This window comes from Sminthopsis crassicaudata, chromosome 5 (genome assembly GCF_048593235.1).
Source record: "Sminthopsis crassicaudata isolate SCR6 chromosome 5, ASM4859323v1, whole genome shotgun sequence".
Taxonomy (NCBI): domain Eukaryota; kingdom Metazoa; phylum Chordata; class Mammalia; order Dasyuromorphia; family Dasyuridae; genus Sminthopsis; species Sminthopsis crassicaudata.
In genome coordinates this window covers 184,907,077-184,932,485 of record NC_133621.1, presented here as the reverse complement: position 1 = coordinate 184,932,485, position 25,409 = coordinate 184,907,077, and the positions used below count along the sequence as shown (strand labels likewise).

The window sequence follows — 25,409 nt, the reverse complement described above, 5'->3', positions numbered from 1 at the left end:
TCTCATAGGCAAATATGTAGCTTTTATCATCTGTTTCCACACCATCTCCCACATCCATCCCCTTCTTTCTATTTAAGCAGCCACACCCTAGTTCATCCTCTCTTCACTTTTCCCTGGACTCCTAAATAGCTTCCTAATTGGTATTCTTGCCTTAAGACTCTCCCTTCTCCATTCTATCCTCCACATAGTTGTAAAAGTAATTTTCCCCAAGACCATTTCTCTTTTCTAATCATTTAATTCTGGTAGTTCCCTACTGATTCAAGGATCAAATATGATTTTGATTTGTCATATTTTATAAATATTTTAAATTTTATAATTTTAATACAGTAGCACAATATATTATTTTAAATAAGTAAATATACACATATAGGAAGTGCTCAACAGTTTGTTTGTGTTTTTTTAATGAAGAGCTTCACAATCAGAACAAAAATTTGTTGACCACTTCACTAAAGTGCTAAAACAGACAGGAAAAGTGTAACCAGAATAGGGATGCTAATTTGTGAAAATCCTGAGGGAAAAGTTCTCACCATCTGCCCTCTCCATTTTAATCCCAACTAATTTAGTCCCAAAGAATTAGAGGATAAAAGAAATCATCCAACTGTATTGAGTGAAGTCCCTACAAATTAGTGTTATCTAATCCTAACGGGTGGACGCTGTTTAGGAAAACCCCTTCATTCCTCTCTGCTTAATTCCCTATTGTACAACCCAAAACACCTGTTCACGGTTTCTCTTCTTTCCTTAAGTCACCAGCAACACCTCCTCCCAATTTCATAAAGTCTATTTTGCAATCTAAATGAACTACTCACTATTCCCCAAACTCTGCAGGATATGTCCCACTTCCATGCATTTGTGCAAACCAGCCCCCATTCTGGAATATATTTCCTCTTTATCTTTACATTACAGAATCCTTCTTTCATGATTCAGCTTAGGTGCCCCCTCCTCCACCTAGCCCTATTTTCTTCTATCCCACCATTAATACTAGCTTCTCAAATATTTCCAGGACTATGTATCTGATCTTTTCTTTGCCCCTTTTCTCATAGCCCTGTATTGTTTTTATCTATAATCACATTTTATCCCCTCAGTCAAATGTTAGCTTCTTGAAATCAGGGACTGATTCATTTTTGTCTTTATCCCAGTCAGCTAGCACAAGACCCAGCATATGGTAAGTGTGTAATAATTTTTTTTTTGTTAAACTTAGTGTTAAAGAATATTGTATATGACTATGGATACATAGAGGGAACTATAAAAACTGCAAATGTGATCTAAAGTTTATAATCAAGTAAAAAAAAAATTAATAACTGGAGGAGAGGCAATGAAGCTTAGTTTGTCAACAGGAAGCTGTGGGCTCTACATCTCTATTTATATAAACAACGTCTGCTTTTTCCATCTTGGGGTCTATTCAGAAGTTATCATCTGACTATACTGCTGCTAGCTTTGCTTGACTGGTTTTGGAGAAGCCGAGGGCCACCTGCTCTCTCTGCCCACTTTTACCACAATGAAACCTCAGTCACTTTCCCCCATTGACAGGCATTTGAAAACAAGATGCTTTTGGGAGCTGCAGGGAGAATGGTTGTCATTGAAACTTTGGACTTGTCATCCCAAGATTGTTTTCCCAGGCAATGAGGCTGTTTTACAATGTTACTGATGTCCCTGGGTCTTCACACCTCCCTCTGGAAACTCCCAACAATACCATTGCATTTTTTTTTTAACTATACCTTCTAGCTTTCATTTATAGTTTTAATTGTTTGTATTGATCACACCCTTTTAGCTCTTACAGTTTCACTGTAATACTATCACCCTTCCCTTTATCACTTTCCTGCCTTCTTCACTTCTTATACTACAAAACCAGGACTGTTTTCTTCCTTTCTTCTTATTTTTCTTAAACTCTCTCTTTTCATTGGGCCACAACTATTTCAATGGAGGGGAGAAAGATCACAGAAGTAGGGAGCAGTTGTCTGCTCTGTCTAGGTATAGAGAATATGATTAGAAAACTAGTTGTAACCTTCAGTACCTAGGAGGCAAGGGAGTGGGGAGGAGGAGCTTGTGGTCAGTATTTTCTGTGGCTTGAAGGCATCAAAAGACAGGCTCAGTGGTGAAGGCAGCTGGAACTTGTTTATCTTCCTCAGATCAAAAGGACCACAACCAGAGCTCTGTGCAGGACAGTAGGGGTTTTAGAAGCTATGGAAGGAGTGATTTTCAAAGACATTTCATTAAAATAAAGCTCCACTGCTTTCAGTCAAGATAGGAGACTTCAGGTTTGAATTGCAATGCATAAGGAGGGGGTTAGGTTTAGAACAAAACAAGATGACAGAACTTGTTTAGGCAGAATAGGTGACTTTGGAGTTTGCTATCAAGGATACTCAGAAAGCATCATTGCAGAAAAGTATCATTTCCTTCCCCCCAACAAAAAAAAAAAAAATATCTCCCCCCACCATGCTGATATCTAATAGTCCCCCAACTAAAATTTCAACCATTTGACCTACAAATCATCTTTTTATTAAAGATCCCTAAAAGGGTATAGTTTCAGCATTTCACATTAATGCCAATGAGTTTATCAGATCCTTTCTCTCTGAGTGGTAAGAGGGGAAGGGGATGAAAATCTTTAGCTCTTAAGGTATACAGAAATCTAAGGGGAAAGGCAGTTTCAGTAACTGATTGTAAGAACTCGTAAAGGAGAAATGAGGTAGGAAGAAAGAGGAATATTTTGCCTATTTCAAAATTTTGCCTGGAATCAGATCTAGAGGAGAAGGGATTAGAAAGGTTTTAGAAATAAAGGAATTAGAAAGCTTTATAGCATGAGCAAAACTGTTGACATATTCTGATTTTCTCCCATGGAAAACAGGAAGAGGGAGAGAATGTTGCAGAGGGGGAGGTACCAAAAACAGAGGTTGCAAAGTTAAGAGAAGAGTGAAATACCTGCTTTTCTCCTCTGACACTGCCATCATGCTGGGGCAAACCCTCATCAATCTGTGCTTGGACTACAACAATAATCTGCTATTTGGTCTATCTGACATATCTTTCCCCATTCCAGTCCATCCACCATTTAGTCGCTGGTCATTTTCCTAAAAATGCAAACATGTCATCGTCCCTATCCAATTAATCTATTACCACCAAGATCTAAAATAAAATCTTCTGTTTGGTATGCAAAACCCTTCACAATTTAACTTCCTCCACCATCCAATCTTTCCAATCTTACACCTTATAATTTTAACCCCTTCCCTCAACTTCTACTTGGATCCAATGACACTGGCCACTTTACTGTTCCTCATACAAGATCCTCCATCTCTTGGCTCCAGAAATTTTCACTGAAATTTCCTCCATGCCTGCAATGTTCTCCCTCCTCTACCTCCTGGCTTCCCTAGCTTATTCCAAATCCTAGCAAAAATCCTAACTTCTACCGGAAATTTTTCCTAATCCCTCTTAGTGCCTTCCCTCTGTCGATCATTTCCTATTTGTCCTGTTTACCTAGTTTGTTTGTACATAATTTTTGTTTGTTGTCTCTGTTAGAAAATGAGCTTCTTTGACTTTCTTTGTTCCTCCAGCACTTAGCACGGTGCCTGGTTCATGGTAAGGCACTTAATGAACATTTAGCAACAAACAGATGGAAATCTTCACCCTGTGAAGTTTATTGGAGATTGCTGAGTAGGACAACAACAAAAAGGGATGGTGTGATGTGATCCAGAAAAGATGGCAAAGGCATAAAGAGGAAGGAAGTAATTAGAGGAGAAATGGCAAAGATTTGGAGGTGGAAATACGTGTCTGTTAGGAAATTATATGGGCCAAACTAAAGAAAACCATTTAAAACAAAAAAATAGAATCAGAGATACAGCGGAAATTATGGAAGCAGAGCACAGCTAAATTTTATATATATCAGCATAAAGAGAAAATAAGGCAGGAAATAAGGAGACAATAGATTACTTTCCAATATGGGGGAAATGATATTTCTTTTGATGATTTTCTTATCTATTATACATAATACCAGGATTAAGGCTCCTTCACTAAAGAAATAAAACTTTTAGTCCTGCATATAATAAGAGATTCAAGTGATAGAAAGGATTCTCAGAAACTTTGTACCCCTGAAGTTGCTATATAGTGTTTTAAAAATATAATTAATGTTTGTCTATATGTGTGCCTACATTCAACCCTACAGGATGCATTGAACAGAGCAAAGGAAAAGAAGAATTTCAAGTTCTTGAAATCATCTCACCAGCTAAATTAATTTTGCAAAATCCTGTCAAACTGTTCTTCAGAGCCATATCAATTTCCATTCTGCTGCTTTTTTTTTTTTTAAGTGAATAAGACTGCTTAACATTGAGGCATGTAATATGTCACAATAGCAAAGTATTTTAATCTTTAAATGATGGTTTCCAATAGCTGATTAGTTGACAGAACATAGCTCTGTTGTCTAGAAATAAATGAAATCATCTCCTTAGCCAGAAAGATTCTTTGAAAAAACAACTTGGTCCTTATGTGGCCAGAATCTGCCCTTTTACATAATAGACTATTTGTCCTAATATAGAGTGAATTTGTCTCCAAATAACAGAAGACAGCCAATTTTTTTTTTTTGGGGGGGGAGCCAGAAAAGGTTCTGGTATCTAGGCCCTAATAGAGATTAATACTAAAAATATAACCCATAGAATCATAGAATTGGCGGGGGGGGGGGGGGGGAAGAATTTCCAATTCTTTCACTTTTCAGAGGACAAACATTAGGTTTAGCGATGATTTTTCTATGATCAGCCAACTCGTTGGAGATACAAGGTCTCTTAAAATTTTAAAAATTTTAAAATATTAGTTCACTATATTAAACTGATCATTCCAAGAAATCCAATATCTATCCAGTATAATTCAGCTCTTTTCCAAGCCCAAATACAAATGCTAGTCTATGGAACAGTTCATAATTTCTATATTTTTAAGAATTGGAGCAAGAGGGAGGAAGCAGCATGAGCTGCACTGATAGAAATTCATACTTTTAACCCAGTATTATGAATTTATTTTGTAGATGATGTTCCAGTTTGCCTATATCCTACTCTATACCCAATACAATGACCCATTTCCCAACCCTTTTAATTATAGAATATTTTAACATAACAAAAAAATTCTTCTGAGCTATTTTATCTGGTATATTCTCTATGGAATTTATCAGTGACTCTCCATTGATAACCCTTTTTCTTCTTAGATTATACAAAGCCTCCAAAGCATTCCTCCAGGATTTTCTTTGGGAAACTATTTTTTACCAAGACACGTTACTGGAATGGATCACTTCAGGATCTCATTCCTATTCTATTTTACCTGATCGTCCTAACTTCTGCTCCTTTCTGTTTCAATATTAATGTTTTGTTTTCTCCGAACTAATCACAGTATTTGTAGACTAAACATCCCAAATCTTCTCCATGGGCTAAAAATCTACATTCCTTACATGCTTCCTCACAGATTTAGTGAAGGTCATGAAAATGGGTCAACAAAGACAAAGAGCTTTCCTGATAATTAGGAATGACTATTCCAATTAAAGCTCTTTAGATTAATGGGATTCCTTATTATATGAAAAGTCAATAAAATAATCATTAAATGTTTGACTGACTGAATGAGTAATGAGTAAATGAATTAGTTAATAAATGATACTCAGCTTCCAGCTGCATTGCCAGATAAGATTCTAGGAAAAAGATCTTAGTCCCTTATTTGGTTTGCTCCTCAGATCCTTATACAAGTTTTTTGTTTTGTTTTGTTTTTTTAATGTCCTTTAAATATTCTCAGAGGATCTATGGTTTTCTGAGGACAACACATTATTAAAATCACCATCATTTTCCCCACAGAAAGATTTTAGTAGGCAATGCTAAAATTTTAGCTAGTACTATAGCCAAGTCAAAAGAAGAGTAGGGAGAGATATCTAGATAACGGGGAGTTAGGAGAGGAAGCAATGTTTCTAGGATTCTTTGAAAGCAAGATGTTATGCGAAATTCTCTAGATTGCCAAGAATAAACTCTCTCCCTATATGGCATCTACTTGACCCCCCACCTTCCTGGAATCTAGGTCAAATCTAGGTCACCTATGTAGTCCTTAGGTATCCCTATTATACAGTGATGTCACAAATTGTCAGTACCACTTGAAGTGTTGAGGAAAGAGCCCAACACTTGCAGTTTAGCATAGAGGCCATGGGAAAGAGCAGGAGAACCAGATCAAGACATCAGGACATCTGTGGTGAGCTGACCTAGGAAATAAATGGCTCTTTTTTCTCCCCTCTTCTCCCTCCCCCTTTCCATTCTTCTTTCTTCATGATCACAGGCCATTGGGCCTCTGCACCTCCACATCGTCACAAACGGGGAGACGGAAGTAGTTGGAACGTTGGAGACGTCTTGGAGGAAGACCAGCTATCTGACGGCAAAGTTCATCTGGAGAGGAAGGAAAGAATGGAAGATTAATAAAATCAAGGAAAGGAACAAGGCTTGAGTCCAAAGAAAACAACAACAATAACAAAAACTCTACCTTTACCTTCTGGCTCCCAATCATGGTCCTAATATTTGGCCTTTCTATTCTAGCAACTGAGTGATTGTCAAGCAACCAACAATTATTGATTAAAGTACTGGCTGTGTGTAAAGATCAAGAGAAATGCCTCCTTGGAAACAGTGGGATAAGGAAGCCAAGAATCCCCATATCTATCTTCAGTTTTAAGGTGCTGTTCTTGCAGGTAATTTGCACAGAGCTAATGGGAGCATATATCAAGTTTTCTTCTGTAAAGTTCACTATGTGGTGCAGAGACTAAGCAGCTGCTGAGTCGGGTGAGGCTGGGTCTGTGGTGCTAACCCTACCCACAATCACTGTGCAGAGCTAAAATCCCACAGAGGGGGATGAAAGGCAATCTTTGTTCACACAGTGAATGGTTTTAGGCAAGACTGTGCTGGGAAATGTTTAACTATCAGCTCTCCAAAAATGCCCAACACACTTTTCAATTTAATCTGCTCTATTAACATTTTCTCCACCACTTTAAGTTTAGAGCATCAACAAAATAACAATTTGAGGCTGATTTGTAGCCTTTGCTTTTTTACAAAGTGTAAATGCTCAAACTGAAAATCATAAAATTCCAATCTTCTAGTCTTTCTAAAACCTCTCTAAAACCTTCATCCATGACATTCTATAGACAAACAAAACAGAAAGTCTAGTAACTTAATTGCCAAAGTGGGAGCCCAAGACTCCCTTAAGTGCTATTCTTAATTCTGTATCTGACTTACTATGCAATGAATTACAGCAGCTGCCTTGTCTCAATTTCCCAATTTTTTAAAATAATCATTTTTATTTTAGGTCTTTGACCATGTTGTTCTTCAGTGAGATCTCCCTATCATAATAACAAATCTGCCATCTTCACCTTGTTCTCTAAGTAAATGTCCCCTTGAAAGACTAGTGAATCACAGGCAGCATAGTGCAAAGAGCACTTAATAAATATTTGATGAATGGATGAATATTAAATCCATAACACTGATACATTGTTGGTGGAATACATCCAGCCATTCTGGAAAGTGATTTGGAATTATGCTCAAAAAGTTATCAAACCCAGCAGTGTTGCTACTGGGCTTATATCCAAAAGAGATTTTAAAGAAGGGAAAGGGACCTGTATATGCAAGAATGTTTGTGGAAGCCCTCTTTGTAGTGGCCAGAAACTGGAAACTACGTGGATGCCCACCAATTGGAGAATGGTTGGGTAAATTGTGGTATATGAATGTTATGGAATATTATTGTTCTGTAAGAAATGACCATGAGGATGATTTCAGAAAGGCCTGGAGAGACCTACATGAACTGATGCTGAGTGAAATGAGCAGAACCAGGAGATCATTATGTACTTCAACAACAATACTATATGATGATCAATTCTGACGGAAGTGGCTCTTCAACAATGAGATCAACCAAATCAGTTCCAATAGAGCAGTAATGAACTGAACCAGCTACACCCAGCCAAAGAACCCTGAAGGTGACTATGAATACCAATCCCTTTATTTTTGTCCACCTGCATTTTTGATTTCCTTCACAGGCTAATTGTACACTATTTCAAAGCCCAATTCTTTTTGTACAGCAAAGTAACTGTATGAACATGTATAGATATATTGTATTTGACTTATACTTTAACATATTTAACATGTATTGGTTAACCTGCCATCTGGGGGAAGGGGTGGGGGGAAGGAGGGGAAAAGTTGGAACAAAAGATTTTGCAATTGTCATGCTGAAAAATTACCCTTGCATATATCTTGTAAATAAAAAGCTATAATTAAAAACAAGGAAAAAATATTAAATCCATACACATTGCCTCAATCAAGGATTAGGTAGCTCAACTCCACCTAAAAAGTCCTGAAATCTTTGTATGGAAGTTTTAAGATAGGAAATTGTAGTCCAAAATAGCACCTCCTTTTTTCCAATTCAGTGACTCTGACTGGATAAATCTAGACTGTGCTAAAATCTTTTCTTCTCCTATGCCCCCATTGGTTTCTTGAATCTCACTATCTCTCCTTCAAAATGGAAAAGGATCAAGGAGACATGAATAAAGCATTTATTGGTGGATATTTGTGGGGGGGGGGGTTTGTTGTTTTGTTTTTGTTTTTTTTTTTACTAATTATTAGAGTAGAGAAGCAGTACGCTACAAAAGAAAGACACTGGATTTGTATTGATAAGACCTGAGGTGGTAATCCTTGCTCTGTCATTTATGGAGCAAGTCAGTTAATTTCTCTGAACCTTACTTTCCTCATCAGTAAAATAAAGAGAGTAAAATTTAAACTATGTAACTCATAGTCATTCTGAGCACTTTGAAAATTTTAACACCTTTTAGGGGAAGTGATGTGGATAGTGATTAGGTCAGGAAGAACTGACCCATACTGGTTATATAATCTGAACAAATCATTTAACTTCTAATGCCAAAGGAATCTCTAAGTCTTTAAGTGACTGATAAGTTGTCTACTTGCATATCACAGTTCTAAACTAAAGAAAACACTATAAATTTGGGGAGGATTAGGATCTTTGCTCTTTCTCTCTCTTTACCATTTTAGGAAATGGAGAAAATAAAATGTTTGGGCCTGGTGATAAATGAAGTTTCTAGCTCTAAAGAGACTGAAGATAGAGAAAAGAGCAGTAGCAATCTGAGACTGAATCCAGATTCAGGGGATATTTTGGCCATCATCTGTCCCCATAAAGATAGTACCAAAATTTAAATTTTTCCAGCTCTTCAGAGGCATGATCTTTGGAGGAAGGGGGAAAAGAGAGAAGACTATCATCTGAACCTCCTCTTTCCCATCTAACGAACAATGGGCTTCAGGCTAGTTGTGCCTCTGTCAGAGAAGTCTTCATGCTCAGGAAATAGGGACTAGCATAAATATTTAGGACTAATAATAATAACAATGATAGCTCATATTTACATAGCACTTAACATATTTAGATAGCACTTAACTATATTCCAGGTGAACTTTGTACTTATTATCCGATTTGATCCTCACAATAACCCTACGAGGTAGGTGCTGTTATTATCTCCATTTTACAAATGAAGAAACAGAAGTAGACAGAGTTTAAGTGATTTGTCTAGAGTCATACAACTATTAAGTATCTAAGGCTAAATTTGAACTAGGTCTTCCTGATTCCAGACCCAGAACTCTATCTTCTGTAAATACCTCATTACTCCTACTAATGATTCTATCATTTCAATTTTGTTTCCCTTTTTAAAAATAAAGGACTTTCCTCAGTGACACTGTAAATTAAATATTTACAAGTAAGGAGTCTTGCATACATGGTCCCAAGCTTCCTTAATGGGCATTTAGTCATGAGTGAAAAAAATAGCCTAAGGATACTTGGACCCCTTAGATCATATGAGTTTCTGAAAGAAAGGTAACAGAAATATGAGTTAGGACTATTAATAGCACTAACCTTTGGCAGTATTCTGTGGAAGGAAATCTATCTTACTGAGTTTTGGCAAAGAACCTGTATTTCCTGTAATAAGAGCCCAAAACACTTTTATTCCTTTTTTCCAACCTTTGGTCCTTATATTACCTTTCATGACTTCATGTTCTTTACAGATGAGCCTGGTACAGATTTCCTTATTGATGATATACATCCGGCGGACACTGTCAACATCCAGAGAAGCCAAAAGATGGAAAGGAAAAAGACAAAGACTCATTAAAAAGGAAAAAAGGACCAGGTTTACCTCAGAATATGTGGTTCTTTCCAAGCCCCAGCTTCCATTTCTACCCATGTTGTTCTACTCGTGTTCAACCCCATTCCCCACACACAAACATGTAAGCCTTGGATTCCCCAGAGTTATCCAGCTTCTGTTTAGGAGATGTACTAAAAATAAAAAAAAATTTTAAAGCCCTCCTTCAATAAGTAGTCAAACTTGCAAATTGCTTTTGAGCTTTTCACTGTGCTGTCCTTTACCTGATATTGTATCTGACTTCAATTTTATCCCATCAGATACCCAATTTTCACTACCAGGAATCTCCTCCTTAACCAAAGCGCCTTGTGTCTACTTCCTCCAGTTAAGTGCTCCATGATTCTTTCTGTTTCCTTAAACTTTCAAAAAAAAAAAAAAATCTCTAGGATTCCCAGTGCCCAGGAGATACTTATGCCATCCCAGAAAATTGATCCTGAGGGTTCTGGGCTCTCTTACTTGACGATGCATAGTTGATGGATACACTGTTTCACTGGCCGATGTACTGAGTACAGGCGTGTGCAGGGAAACTGCTCCTCCCGGCACTCTGCAGGAGAGCCCAATATAAAAGGATGACTTCAGAAAAGAAACATAGCCAAGAAATTAAGTAAAGAGTTGGACAAAGACAACTCAGATGATGTAGTCTGCACAGTATTTTCTTTGGGGATGCAGGGAAAGACTCAGTGTTTGGTAACCTATCTTCCTGTCTCAAATTAAAGAGATCACAGTCCCTAAGCTATTCCTTTTCCTATGGATGTCTCAATATTCATATTATAGCACTTCCTGCCTTTTCCTCTGAAACATGAAAAAACAAATAACAGAAAGAAGCTAATCTCATTCTCAATTTCTCCCTCTGTCTGCCTCTGTCTCTGTTTCTCTCTCTCTCTCTCTCTCTCTCTCTCTCTCTCTCTCTCTCTCTCTCTCTCTCTCTCTCTCTGTCTCTGTCTCTCTGGGTCTGTGTCTGTCTCTGTGTCTGTCTGTCTATCTGTCTCTCTTTCTCTCTCTCTCTCTCTCTCTCTCTCTCTCTCTCTCTCTCTCTCTCTCTCTCTCTCTCTCTTTCTCTCTCTTTTTCTCTGTGTGTCTCTCTGGGTCTGGGTCTATCTGTGTCTGTCTGTCTGTCTCTCTCTCTCTCTTTCTCTCTGTGTGTCTCTCTGGGTCTGGGTCTGTCTCTCTGTCTCTCTGTCTCTCTCTCTCTCTCTGTCTCTCTGTCTCTCTCTCTGTCTCTCTCTCTGTGTCTCTCTCACTCACTCTCTCTTGCTCTCTCTCTCTCTCTCTTCCTTCCTCCCTCGTTGACCATGACAGAATTCCTTCCACAATAAAATTGAATGATTAATGGCTATTCTTTGGGTCTGGCCATTGAATTATTTCCAAATTTACTTATCTTACCATCAATCCAACATCTCTGCATCTTGTCAATGAGAATAGTATGAGTGATTTTGCCACTTTGCTATAGTATTATTGTGATCTCTCATACTAGCCTGAAAATACTGAAAAGATTTTCAATTAATTGAGGAAAGTTCTCATGTGGGAATTCTTTTTGTCTTTCATAATCCCAAGAAGTTACCAAAGACCCACAGGTGCTGAAGACTTGGCATTACATTTTAGAAGTAAATTTTGAATCCAGATTTTCCTGATCCTAAGCCTTTCATTGTATCCACTATGTCATGCTGCCTATACCAGTGAAGTATTCCTGTTAAAAAAAAAAAAATGGAAGAAAAAAAGGAAGGAAGGAAGAGAGAGAGAGGGAGAGAGGGAGGGAGGGAGGGAGAGAGAGAGAGAGAGAGAGAGAGAGAGAGAGAGAGAGAGAGAGAGAGAGAGAGAGAGAGAGAGAGAGAGAGAGAGAGAGAGAGAGGAGGGAGGGAGGAAAGGAAGGGAGGGAGGGAGGGAAGGAAGAAAGGAAGGAGGGAAGGAAGGAGGGAAGGAAGGAAAAAAGAAAGAGAAATGAAATTAATACCATGATTTAATCTTGATGAAACCATGCTAGCTTTTGAGATCACTATTTCCTTTCTGGATGCTCCCTATCTGTTTAATAATTCATTCTGGAATTTTTCCAAGAATCAAGATAAGATCATTGGCTTATAATTTACATTTTTTTTTTAAATTTAAACAACTCTTGCTATTTCTCAAACCAATGAAATGGTATCTATTTTTCTCTCCAATATTTTCAAAAAACACTGACAAACAATCCAGCAATGACACCTACCAATTATTTAATAATATTCTCAGATAAAGTTAATCTCTGACTAGTAACTTAATTTGAGAAAATTAATCTTAATTAATTCTTAATCTCTCATTAATTATCTTAGTTATCTACTCTCTATAACTAGTTGTTGTTTTTTTTCCCTCTATATCCTTTCCACTCCAAATATTATTCTCCTTGTTGGAGAAAATAAAAGCAAAATAATAATTAAGCATCATCCTCCTTTCCATCACAAAATAGCAATCTTACCCCTTCTTTAATCCTTTTCTTTCCTCTGATTTAAAAAAAAAACTTTGTTTCTACCTTTATTTTTCTTGACAGCTTTAGTTCTTTCTGATTTTTAAAAATACCTGACAATATTCTTAGACCATTTTTGTATTAATTAATTCTCCATTACTTTCCCTTGCTTCCATCTTCTGTATATTTTTTAGCATCCAAGTTGATCAATGATCTCCTTATGAATGAATATTAATCCTTTAGATAACTTTCACTTTTGTCCCTCATCAAAATTACTTTAGTCTGGTTTAAGAATTGTATTCTTAAAAGCTTCTTATGCACTCTGGGCTAAATTGTAATCCATGGCATTTTTTTTTTTTTTTTTTTGGCCTTAGAAATATCCTGTCCCAAAATCTAAGAGGCATTTTAGACTATATCTAGTTCTCCTCTCCTTTCTTACCACAAATTCTAAGATAGCATATGTATACAAGATATTATTTACCTATATTTTAGCAAAATATTTTAGTCTCTCATGTTATACTCATAGATAATATTGAGTGATGTTGTATCCCACAGTTAAGTAGAGTTGAAACTGATTAAATGGCCAAATCCAAAGAAAATCCATTAAGAATTCAGTCTCATTGTGGAAAGGATTGCATTTCCTGTGGATTCCTCTAGGAATTTATACTTTCCCTATGCTGTTGAATATTGCTATCATTGCCCGAGACAGAGACATATATGTCATACCTATCAAATCTATATTGATGGCACAAAACTCAGGATAACTAATACACCATATGACAAATTTTGGATCCAAAAGGACTTGAGCAAGCTAGACATTTAAGAAGAATCAAAAGAATGAAATTAATGAAATGAATGGGAAGTTTTACACTTGGGTTCACATGTGAGCAGCATGAACAGATAATCATTGACCTGACAAGACCAAGTGATTTTCATGAACTACAAATTCATTGTGAACTAACATTGTGAATGATATGGCAACTATGAAAACAAATGTGAATTCTGAATAGTTTCCAGGTCTAGGAAAGTGATATTATCACCATATTCTGCCCTGGTCAGACTTACATATAGAGAAAAGTAGGAAAAGTAGCAATAGGTGGAAGTTAAAAAGAGATAAAAGAAAAACTCCCCAACAAAGTAAAAAACTCTCCAAAGTCAGAAAGATCATCCTTAGAGACAAATGAATTTTACTTACTAGAGCTCTTAAAAAACTGATTGATCTCAGGATGATTTTAGAGAGGTGTGGAGAGAGTTACATGAACTGATGCTAAGTGAAATGAGTAGAACCTGGATTTCATCGTACAGGGCCACAGCAAGATTATATGATGATCAATTCTGATGGATGTGGCTCTTCTCAAAAATGAGATGATTCAGACCAGTTCCAATAATCTTGTGATGATGAGAACTATCTACACCTAGTGAGAGAACTGTGGGAACTGAGTGAGGATCACAACATAGCATTTTCACTTCTTTGCTGTTTGCCTGAATTTTATTTTCTTTTTCATTTTTTTTCCTTTTTGATCTGATTCTTCTTGTGCAGCAAGATAGTTGTATAAAGACATAAGCCTATTTTGGATTTACATATATTTTTACCATGTTTAACATACATAATAAAATTTCCCAAGTTCTACTCTGTTGGCTGCCAATTCAGATTTCTGTTTCTTTTCCTGAATTCTTCACCTACTTCCTTTTTCTGTCCAGATTGTCAATAATATGACCTAAGGACAAAATCCCTATTATTTCTGCTTCTTTAGACCTTCATCTAAATCTTCTTTCTGTTTATACTGTCCCTAACCCAAGGATTTCTTTATATGAATCTATCCTCTTAATATACAATACTATTCTGTCCGCACCCTTTTTCCTTATTCTTTTCCTATTAAATTAGGTATGCCCTTCCAGAGACATATTCCAATCAGATTTCATGCCATCCAGTCTCAGCCATACTTCTAAAATCATAGTTGCCTCCTTGACAGCTATGGGCTCTCTAGCTCCTTATCCCATACTCAATGCATTTGTATATAGATGCCAGAGGACTTGGTTTTATTTCACATATCCTAGAGGAAGTCAAGGAAAGAACTGAAAACAATGAGCTAGAATGTATACCCAAGAGTAAGGAGACATGAAACAAGAGCAGCAAAGGGAGAGAAGAAGAGTAACAGAAAGAGGTAGGAAGGATGCACTCATACCTGCACTGGCATTTTTGTCACTGGCGGTGGCTAAAAAACAGAAAGTTTTAGTTGGTTACTATTAGTTTCTGCTATCTTCCACTCTGCTACAGCTATGTGGGTGGGAGTGATTCGAAAGGTGGGAGATTTGATGTCATTCTGTTTTTTAGTTTTCTTTACATAGCTTATAAAAAAAACTACTTTAAAGATTGCTAGGGGCAGCTAGTTGGCTCAGTGGACAGACCCCAGCCCTGAGTCAGGAGGACCTGAGTTCAGTTCTGACCTCAGACATTTAACACTTCTTGGCTATGTGACCTTATAGCCCCAATCACTTCAGGAAAAAACAAAAACAAACAAAGAAAAACTGTTCATGAGCTATGGGACAGAATGAATCCCAGCAAGATGAGGTGGAAAAAAATCTAAATCTATCCTTCTTCCTGTCCTGAAACTGGAAATCTTTTATCTAGGGATTTGAGTATGCAAAGAAAAAGATGGAATCCTGAGTGGAACTATGTGTCTTCACAGGAATTCATAGGAATACAATTTTTTTTTTCCTATTGAACTTATAGAGCTAGGCTTTGTGGGATATGGCTTAAGAAAAGATATGGCCATTTTCCTGCCACCATTTGAATTAGACTAGAGAAAAGAAAAGTTATGAGTTTGGCGTCACAGGAAGGATAGAACAAAAAGGTCCATGATTGATTAGAGATCAGAGTACCAACAGGAGATATCTCTAAAGGGCATCATTGGAAGGATTTCCAGGTAGTATGCTTAGGAGTGAAGAATTTCCAGGAGCATCCTAGTTCTGAGAGTAAACCAGAATATAAGAAAGGGAAGCAGAGATCTCTAATTCTCCATTTGGGCCTTGGTTTTCTGTATTTAATGTTTTCATCAAGCAATCTAGAATGAGATGCTGGTCAAGGGGGCAAATTCTTTTCTGATAGATTGAATCCAGAGTAGGTGTAGTTAAAGAGAGTATCTACTTGAATAATAAACATTATCTATTTCAGTCCCTCTCCTCTCACACTTCTGGGGAAGTACCTGGGTTTCCAAAGCCAAACTTACCCTGATCGTCCATGGAAGGTACAACATCAACAAGAACTAAAAAAAACAAGAGTATGTGTGAGAGATGAGTAGAGGGAAAGAATAGCATGGAGTGATTTGTAGTAATAGCAGAGGAAAAATAGAGATCTAAGGGTTAAGGAAGCTTTCTGAGAAAATAAAACTAGATCTAGGGGTTAGGTAATTCAAATAGATGTTAAACTGGCTATGAATACTCACTAAAGTGAAATCTCACTGACTGATACGGTTCCAAGTAATATTTGTTTTCCAAATTAATTATCAAAACTTCTTTTAAGTTTTCTCTTCCTCATGAGCTAAAGGTAAAGCCATTCTCTCCTTATCTCTCATTTTGAATTTATGGTACTTCATTACCCTTCCTTCTCTCATGCAGAAAGATCATAGTTTATGACTAGAAAGGATGTTAGAAATTATATATCTGAGCCCTTTAATTTTCCAGATGAAAAACTAGAAATCCCAAGGTCCCAAGAAGTCCAGGTAGTAAGTAATAAGAATATATGATTATTCTCAGGATACAGATTGCTAAAGGACCAGATTAGAACTCACCAGTATCATCTGTTGGGGGATCATTCACCACCAAATCTGAAATATTCCAACTCAGATTAATATACAGAGACAGGAGAGGGAAAATTCTGAGAAAGAAAATAAGCAAGAGAAATAAAAAATGTCTAAAAGGAAGCTTAAAGGACTAGGGAGAAAGTAATAAGATCTTAAGGACAATGATTTTTAAAATCATGAAAGGACCTGAATAGGATAGGAAGAATAATCAGAATAAAACTTAACTTCATCATCTGACAAAGAGGCTTTACATGTATTTAAAACGTCTAATACTCTTCACTTTCACTTTTCCTTTTGCAAAAGTCAGTTCCAATTCTACCTTTAATAGAACATTAAAAGAAGGAAACTTACTAGGATCATCTGTAAATGTCTCTTGAGTTGTCTCATCTGGAATTTAAAAAATAAATAAATAAAAGGATGAATTTTTTTCAAATAGTTCCAATATTCTCCATTCCCCACCTCTGCCCCTGATCCCACCCTGTGTCCTTTTCCCAATGACCTAAACTTTGAACCCTACATGTTGTTATTACCATTTCCTCTCTCGGGACTTCAGAAGACAGGAGATCATGAGAACTCATCTCATTTCCCTTATGGAATGGTGAGAATCACCAAGATAATGTTCAGAGCATTCATGGGGGAAAATAAGCTTAGGAAAAGTCCAAATGGAGTTGTTCTCACTTCAACAAGACATTCAACAAATTGTTTGCCAACTGGAAGGAAGTTCATGAGGGAGAAAAAGAGAATTCAAATAAATTTAATAGAATGTAGAAGGAGGTAAGCTTCACCAAAATAAAAAACACTACCATGGTAAACAGGGCAAAAAAAGCTACAAAAGAGTCAAGTAGAATAAGGCTGAAAAATAATCATTGGACTTGATGATAAGGAGGTCTTAGAGTAGAAAAAAGTAGGTTGAAAGGAAAAAAAAGAAACATCTGATCAATTAACAGTCAATAAATATTTATTAAACTACTTATGTGCCAAGCACTAGAGACCCAAAAAAAAAAAAAAAAAAAAAAGGCAAAAGACAGTCTGTGCCTTCAAGAAGCTTACTATTTAATGGAGGAGACTAGTAAAGAGATATAAAAATATAAAGGATAAATAGGCAACAATTAAGACATGGAAGAAATTGGAATTAAGAAGAATTGGGAAAGGCTGCATGTAAAAGAAGGATTTTAGTTGAGACTTAAAGGAAACTAGGAAAGTCAGTAAGTAGAAAAGAGGAAGGAGAGCTTTCCAAGAATAAGTAACAGTCACAAAAAATGCCTGAAGCTAAGGAATGGGATGTCTTGTTCATGGAACATCAAGGAGACCAGTATCACTGGATCAAAGAGTACCTGGTGGACAGTAAGGTGTATGAAGATTGCAAAAAATGAAGGGGGGTAGGTTATGAAGCTCTTTGAATGACAGGATTTTGTATTTGATACATGAGGTGATGGGAAGCCAATGGAGTTTATTGAGTTGGGGTGAGTAGATGGTGACATGGCAGACCCACCAGCAGGCTATTACAATAGTCCCCTGAGAACTGATGAGGGCTTGCACCAAAGTGGTGGCAGTGTCTAAGGAGAGAAGGGCATTATTCCAGAGATGCTGTAAAGGTAAAATTGAGAGGATTTGGCAACAGCTCAGATATGGGGAGTGAGAGATAGTGAGGAATGAATACAATAACTAAGTTGCAGGTCTAAAAAGATGATGTTCCCTCCACAGTAATAAGGAAAATAGAAGGAGGGAAGGACTTTGGGAAAAGAGAATGAATTCTGTTTTGGACATATTGAATTAAAGATGTCTCCTGGACCACCAATTAGAGATGAATAAAAGACAGATATAGAAATGAGATTGGAGGTAGGCAAAGTTTCAGGAAGGATAGGTAGATTTGAGAATTGTCGCCATAAATCCATGAGAGCTAATGAGACTAAAGTGAAGTAGTATAGAGGGAGAAGAGAAGAGGACCCAGGACAGAGGCCTGTGAGACACCTACAATAAAAGGGCACAAAACAGAATCAAGATCCAGCAAAAGAGATTGAGAAGGAGCAGATAGGTAAAAGCAGAACAGGAGAGAGCGATATCCAAAAAGCTTAGAGGGAAGGATAAATGAAGAAGATTTAGATGACTCCTTTGAGAAGTTTGGCAGTGAAGTAGAAAAGGGAGAGAAGGGAGGCTTAAGAAGACCAAAGAATGGTTTTACGCTAATGTTTAGGAGATAGGATGACAGCTAAAGAAGAGTCCTGGTGGAGGCTGAATGGAATAGAACAAGCACACAAGTAGAAGGATCTAGCTTTTCTCAAGAATAGGACAACTTTGTCTTCTGTGATCAAAAGAATAGACAATAATAATGCTGAGAAGTTTTGAAGGCTAGAGAAAGGCATTAAAATAGCTTGTTAAATAACTTCAGTCTTCTCAGTGAGGTAGAAGTCTACTTCCTTTGTTCTAAGTGTGGATTGAGGGTAACAGGAGAAATGAGAGAAAAGAAACCAATAAATTTATTTACCATTCATTTATTTATTAAGTATCTACTGTTTACTCAGGCACCAGATTTGCAGAGGTAGAAATAAAAGTCACTGTCCTTGGAATAGGTAACATAGTAGATAGAGCAGCCCTGGAGTAAGGAGGATGTGAATTCAAATCCAACCTCAGATACTTATTAGCTATGTGAATCTGAGCAAGTCATTAAGCCTCATTTGCCTCAACAATCACTATCTTTGAGAAACATACATTTTATTTGGGGAAACATGTAAACATGAAACAACATGAATACAAGATAATCTAGAGGGATAAGAACTAGCAGCTGAGGGGATCTGGGAAAGTTTCCTGTAGGAAGAAGTACTTGAGTTTTAAAGACACTAAGGGGGGCAGGTAATTAGTGCAGTGGATAGAGCACCTGCCCTGAAGTCAGGAGGACCTGAGTTCAAATGTGGTCTCAGACACTTAACACTTCCTAGCTGTGTGACCCTGGGCAAGTCACTTAACCCCAGCCTCAGCAATTGGGAGAGAGAGAGAGAGAGAGAGAGAGAGAGAGAGAGAGAGAGAGAGAGAGAGAGAGAGAGAGAGAGAGAGAGAGAGAAAGTAGTTTTAAAAAAAAATCAAATCAGTGATATTCAGTAGCCTCAGAATAGGAACAAAAATAAGATGTTGGGAGTTAACCAAGGATAGGAACTCTAAGCTTCCAAGAGAACAGCTATAAAATATTAAAGTGACAAACTATAGAGTCAAGATTAGCTATGCAGGCAAAGTAGTACAGAGCACATGGGGAATGGATAACAAAATAAGGCTAAGTCAGGAGATAAATGAACAGTAGTTTTAATTCAAGTTAGAAAATGAGAGATGTAGAAAGATAAGTGATATGGCAAGAGAGCAGAATTTAAAATCAGTTCTTGGAAATGGTGTAGTTAAGTATAATGATGTGAAAGGCTTGCCTATTATGGTTGTCTGGTTCCATAATAGGTGACTGAAGTGGAGGTGACCAGTTGTGTGATCAGATTGTCATAAAGGCTGTTATTAAGAATAGATACGTCCCCCCTACCTGCCATCTAGGGGAGGGAATAGAGGGAAGGAGGGGAAAAGTTGAAACAGAAGTTTTTGCTAGGGTCAGTGTTGAAAAATCACCTGTGCATATGTTTTGTATATAAAAAGCTATAATTTTTAAAAGTCGATAAGTCCCCAAGGATAATGGCAAATGGAAAACATACTTGATTTGCATTGACAAACCTGGATTTTTAAATCCCACTTCTGACACATACTACATTTATAACCTCCCTGGGCCTCAGTTCCCTCACCTGTTAATATGAAAGGAATTGACTAGACAGCTTCCCTCCATAATCCTTTTAGTTTCTAGAGCTACAATTCTTTGATATTATGAACTACAAAAATCCTTGAGAAAGATAGAGATCAGCAAAAAAGATGAAGAGAAGTTTTGACTTTGCTGATGCTAAATGATTAAAAAGATTGTCATTTGCTTTAAATCTTTTTAAAATAGGCAAGATTCCACTTGTCTGAGAAAGATAAAATACAACCATTCCTAAAGACAAAAGCGTGAACTAGACAAATTTTGAGAATTCCATGTACAAAATATATATAGTAGAAAGCTGCTAATAAAAATGTTTTGCATATCTGACATCAGATTCTATTAAATGAAGAATTTTTATGCTAAGATCTTTGTTCTTTTGATGTTTAACATTGGATTGAATGTGAATTTGAATGTTATATAAAGATATGTGTTCAAATGCAGGCTCTATTAATGACTATTATATAATATTGGATGAGTCACTTACATGATCTCTGAGCCTCAGTTTAGTCACTTATAAACTAAGGGAGTACAACTATATCATCACCTAAACCTTTAAAGTTTCCTATAGGTTTAAAGTTTGACTTTAAAGTTGCTAAAGGTTCCTTTAACTATTTCTTGGCAACTGTTGTAAGAGTGTTAGTGGTGGTAATGCTGGAGAAATCCTGGTATTACTCAAAAGCACTTCTCTGTCACAGATTATGGAGTCATAATTAAAAAAGGAAATATAAAGTAAAAAAATATTTTAAAAATGAATATAAAAATAAAGTCCTAAGATAGTTTCTATTAGAAGGAGCAAACAAACAAAAACCTAACTGAAATTGTAAACAATGTTTGTTCCCATTAAAAATTTCTCCTAATTTAAAACTGAAGCAATTTTGGCATTCTGATAAACTTGCTAAAATCAAAAGAATTTTTCCATCAATATATTTCTATCTAGATATCGCTATCTAGAAGTGATCTATTCCCACCACATATTTTAAGTTGTACTACAGTTATTTGTATACATGTTTCACCCTTCTCACTTGCCTGTAAGTACTTTGAGGTGAGCAACGGTTATGTTTTATCTTTGAAGCACTAGTACCTAACATAATAAGTGTTTAAAACTGATAGAACTAATTTAACTCGAGTTCATAACATAACCAATGCTGCCCACTAGGTGTCAGCAAATTCATACCATTTAATTGCCTTTTGCAAGCCCTTCAACTTCATGTGTTTGCTCCCAGTTCAATTCATCATAGCTAAATAAGATAAACTACAGTTGTGGGAAAAAAGTGGGAAACAAAAATAAAATAAAGGGAATCATTTCTTTTTCTCTTATTATTGCTAATACTGCAGAAGGAAATATACAATTCAATCCAACAAATTTTTTATTTTTATTTTTTTAATTTATTAAACCTTTACTATGTAGAAGTCAAGAGATAAAGTAGCACAGATAAAAGATTGGTCAAAGAGTTAGTGATTCAAACCTTGCCTTAGACAAAAAACCAACTGGAAACTTTTAAAGACTATAAATTATGATTGAGTTGTTTATCTGAACTGAGCAGAGAGTATTTCCACACAAGAAGTTCACTACACCAAAGAAATTAAATGCTTAATACAAAAAAAGAAAATACAAATTTTAGAAGTAGCACCAAGGTATTGGGGACATAAATGCAAGGCAAAATGACTAAAGATCATTCTATGAGATTCATTAATGGTTCAATGAATCCTAAGGCTGTTTAGGATATAATCAAAGTTCTAGACCACTGAGATGTAAACTTTTTCCACAAAGACACAGTTCTGTCACAAAAACAGAGGCATGGATCAGTTGGAGCTCAGAGAAATTGTGAAAGTCCTAATTCAAACTTAGCAACAGACACAGTATGTTCTTTGACATGTCTCCATATCTCAATACTTGAATTAATCTATTTTTTTTTATTGGTTCTCAATATAAATTTTCAAATCTTCTCTACCAAAGATCCATTTTCACTGTCCAATCGTTTTCTCACTTTTAAAATTTTGTCACACTGGAAATAAGCATTTTTCTTCTTCTATGAAGAACTGACACTTGGGTACCACAAATGAAAACTTCTCATTTTCTTTCTATTTTTTTTTTCTTTTTACTGAGCCCTGATTGTTACTGATTGACTGATTTGTATTTAGTAAATCAAGGGAGTCAAATATCTTCATTAACAGTAATAAAAGGATTCTTTCTCCTTTTTTTCTCTGAATCTCTGGCCTACTGGCTAAACCAAAAATGAGGAAAGTTTAATAAATTGTAAAATTCCCTAAGTACTTTGGGACACTGGACAAAAATCACCTGACCTTTGTGTTCTTTGGTTTCCTCACCTATTGAACTAAATGATTTCTAAGTTCTTCCAGCAATAAATCAATGATCTTACTTCATAATTATATTGAGTGTCCTAAGGAGGTGAGAAGGGAAGAGAGGAAAAGGAAGAAAAGTTGAACAGTATATGTTTTACCAACTTTAAAGAAGAGAACTATACCTCTTGGTGTTGTTTCCAGATGCGCCACCACTTATGTCACTGTTGTACAAGAAAATTTTTCTTTTTGAAAAAATAAAGTTCTACTGATATAGTTTATTTTATGTAGCCTACATTTCTCAACATATCCTAGAGTATTCTAAATGTATTTTTCCCTCTCAGAAAGTTATCTCTTATAATAAAGATTTTTTTAAAAAGAAAAAAGTTCAACAAAAGTAATCAACACATTGAAAAAGTAGACATTCTCTGCAGTGTTCCACATTTACAATCCCTCACTTCTCTCAAAAAGAGAAGATGCCTCTGAAAAAACTTTCTACTCTACCTCTGTGGTTCAGTTTCTCCATTTGCTAAATTCATGTAATAATCCAATGGTTTTTGTGTGAAATAGTTGGTCAGTTTTCCTTGGAAAATCAATGAATCAAAAAGCTTTTATAAAGCATTTTTATATGTCAAGCACTGTGCTAGGCACTGGGGATACAAGACCAAAGAATGACATAATGCTTACTTAAAAGAAGTTTGCATGCATTGAAGATGGAAGAGAAATGGATAAAGACAAAGGAAGAGTCAGAAATGTTTCTGAGAAAGGGGTCTTCAAATATGTGAAAGAGCAAAAAAAGTCATGTTGCAGACATGAGATTACAAGAGCTAAGGAATATTTTAGTGTCTACACAATTCTCTCTCCCACTATTGACCAATATCTCTGATCACCAGTGGTACATCTGCTGAAACCTTACCAACCCACTCTATCATTTCCAAATAGGAACCAGAACAATATGAGACACTTACCTCCTCGCTGACCATTAATTCCTAGCAGAATCCAATCTATAAGAGAAAGAAAGGATTTGGATAATTGCAACCAACAATTAAATTCCTTCTCTCTTATTGATAAAGCAAGTGATAACCAATCAAGATTGTTTCCCAACTTACTATTCTGAAGAATTTACAGACAAAGAAATTCTTCTTTAATAAACTTTATCTGGCAGAGAAGCAAGGACTAACCCTTGTTTATAAATCTGAAGTCCACTCCCAGTTATTAATATCTATACTAATAATCTCCTATGAAAAGTTTTTTCCTTCTGCATACATAATGTGCATATATGTTCATGCATATTATATGTGTATGAACTTATGAGTATGCATGTTTCATTCAGAAAGAGATGGATTTTATAATATGTGTCTGGTGTATATAGATAGATAGATATGTTTCATGTGTGTGGTCCTTGCTCTTAAATGTTTGCGTGTCTGTGTATATGTATCTCTGTGTATCTATTTATGTCAATCTTCTAGCTTTATTTCCTTCGGGATACATAAATCTGAGTGGGTGTTTTTCCTTGGTTTATGCATATATATTTGTTTACTTGTTCTAATAACGCTATGTACAGACTTCAGTGGACCTTTTTGCCTGGCTAGGGCCATATTCACATTACTGACTTTCCCTTCCAGACTTTCATTGTTCCCCTAGCTAGGAGAGATACAGATTTTTGTACTAGGCCCTGATAATATTCACACACACACACACACACACACACACACACACACACACACCACACATATATGCTTTGGAAGGAGACACCTTACAGAGAATATGAAAAGGAGAATGACTTACCAGAAGAAATGAAGAGTGCAATGAGACACAGCAGAAGCTTGGATCCCAAGGGCAGCATGTCTGTGGGAGGAAGGAGAGAAAGTGGTGATGTAGAAAAAGGTAATAGAGGAGGAAAAAAGGTTGAGAAGGGAAAGAGATAACAGCATCTAATTCTGCAACAGGATATTCAGGGATCCCTGTCTCTTTCACTGGCTGATCTCTTCTCATATACCGTTTCCCACTCTGTCCTTAAACTCCCACTCTTTCATTGGCACCATATTGTATCTCCCTCTTCTGATTTTTTATTCTTGTTTCTCTAGTCTTTGTTCTTTTCACTCTCTCCTCTTTTTCCTTTTTCTTTTTCCCTACACCCATCAGTCCATCCTTGTTCCATCCCACCTATAGTCACTTGCTCTTGCTCTGTTTCCTCCACTCCTTGACTCCCAGTTCTCCTTGATTTCTTGTGCCTTTCTCCCTTCCTTTGCTTCCTTTAGTGAATCTTTGTCTCCTGAACCTTGGATAATGGAACGAAATTTGCCATCCCACACCACTTAAAACTTAGTGATCACCACCCTCCTATTCTCTCTCCCTTTTCAGGGCCCCAGACAGCGGGACAACTCACTAAGCTCAGTGATCTGTCTTTTCCTACCGTCTCCTTTAGCAGTTGAGTATGTGTCTTTACACTTTTTCAGTCAGTCCCCCCTTTGGCTGGGGAATAAGACGAGCAGGGCCACTCCCCAGGAAGCATTCCAAGTTTGGCTGTGTCTGAAAGAATGAAGTAAAGAGAGGGAGGAGAGAGGAAGGAGAGAAAAAAAAGAGAGAGAGAAGAAGCAGGATGGAGTGTCATAATGAGTATGGAATGAGAAAAGGGGAGGGAGGGAAGAGGGAAGAATACACTCTCAATGCAAAGGTTAGGACCCTAATGATCCTTCTCTCTGGGGTATGTATGGGCCCAACCTAGTAAATGAATCCAGAGCACATGTGTGTCATTCACAACTCTGGGCCCAATTCCTCCTTTTGTTCACAGGTCCTTCTTATCTAGTTAGTTCTCCCTCACTCTTTTAATTATTTGCTCACATTCACTTAATAAAATCTGTATCTCTGTGTTGCTAAAAAAAAAAAAAAAATCCTACATCTTTCTGTTCTCTT

General features: G+C 36.6%; 1 protein-coding gene across 5 annotated transcripts; it reads right to left on the bottom strand.

Annotated features, from left to right (window-relative positions):
- Positions 1-3,604: 3,604 nt before the first annotated feature.
- MFAP5 (microfibril associated protein 5) lies at positions 3,605-25,044 on the bottom strand. Of its 5 annotated transcripts, none has more exons than XM_074268992.1 (10): positions 24,910-25,044; positions 24,282-24,341; positions 23,462-23,497; positions 16,763-16,798; positions 16,400-16,435; positions 15,839-15,874; positions 14,795-14,824; positions 10,631-10,718; positions 10,015-10,088; positions 3,605-6,386 (listed from the first exon to the last, which is right to left on the bottom strand). In XM_074268992.1, exons 2-10 carry the CDS (start codon positions 24,337-24,339, stop codon positions 6,274-6,276), a joined length of 507 nt encoding a protein of 168 aa, XP_074125093.1. In that variant the 5' UTR covers positions 24,340-24,341; positions 24,910-25,044; the 3' UTR covers positions 3,605-6,273. The 5 variants fall into 5 exon arrangements, with proteins under 5 accessions (XP_074125093.1, XP_074125092.1, XP_074125094.1 ...); XM_074268991.1 differs by having other exon boundaries at positions 24,883-25,021; XM_074268993.1 differs by lacking the exon at positions 24,910-25,044 and adding an exon at positions 24,660-24,876.
- Positions 25,045-25,409: the final 365 nt, after the last annotated feature.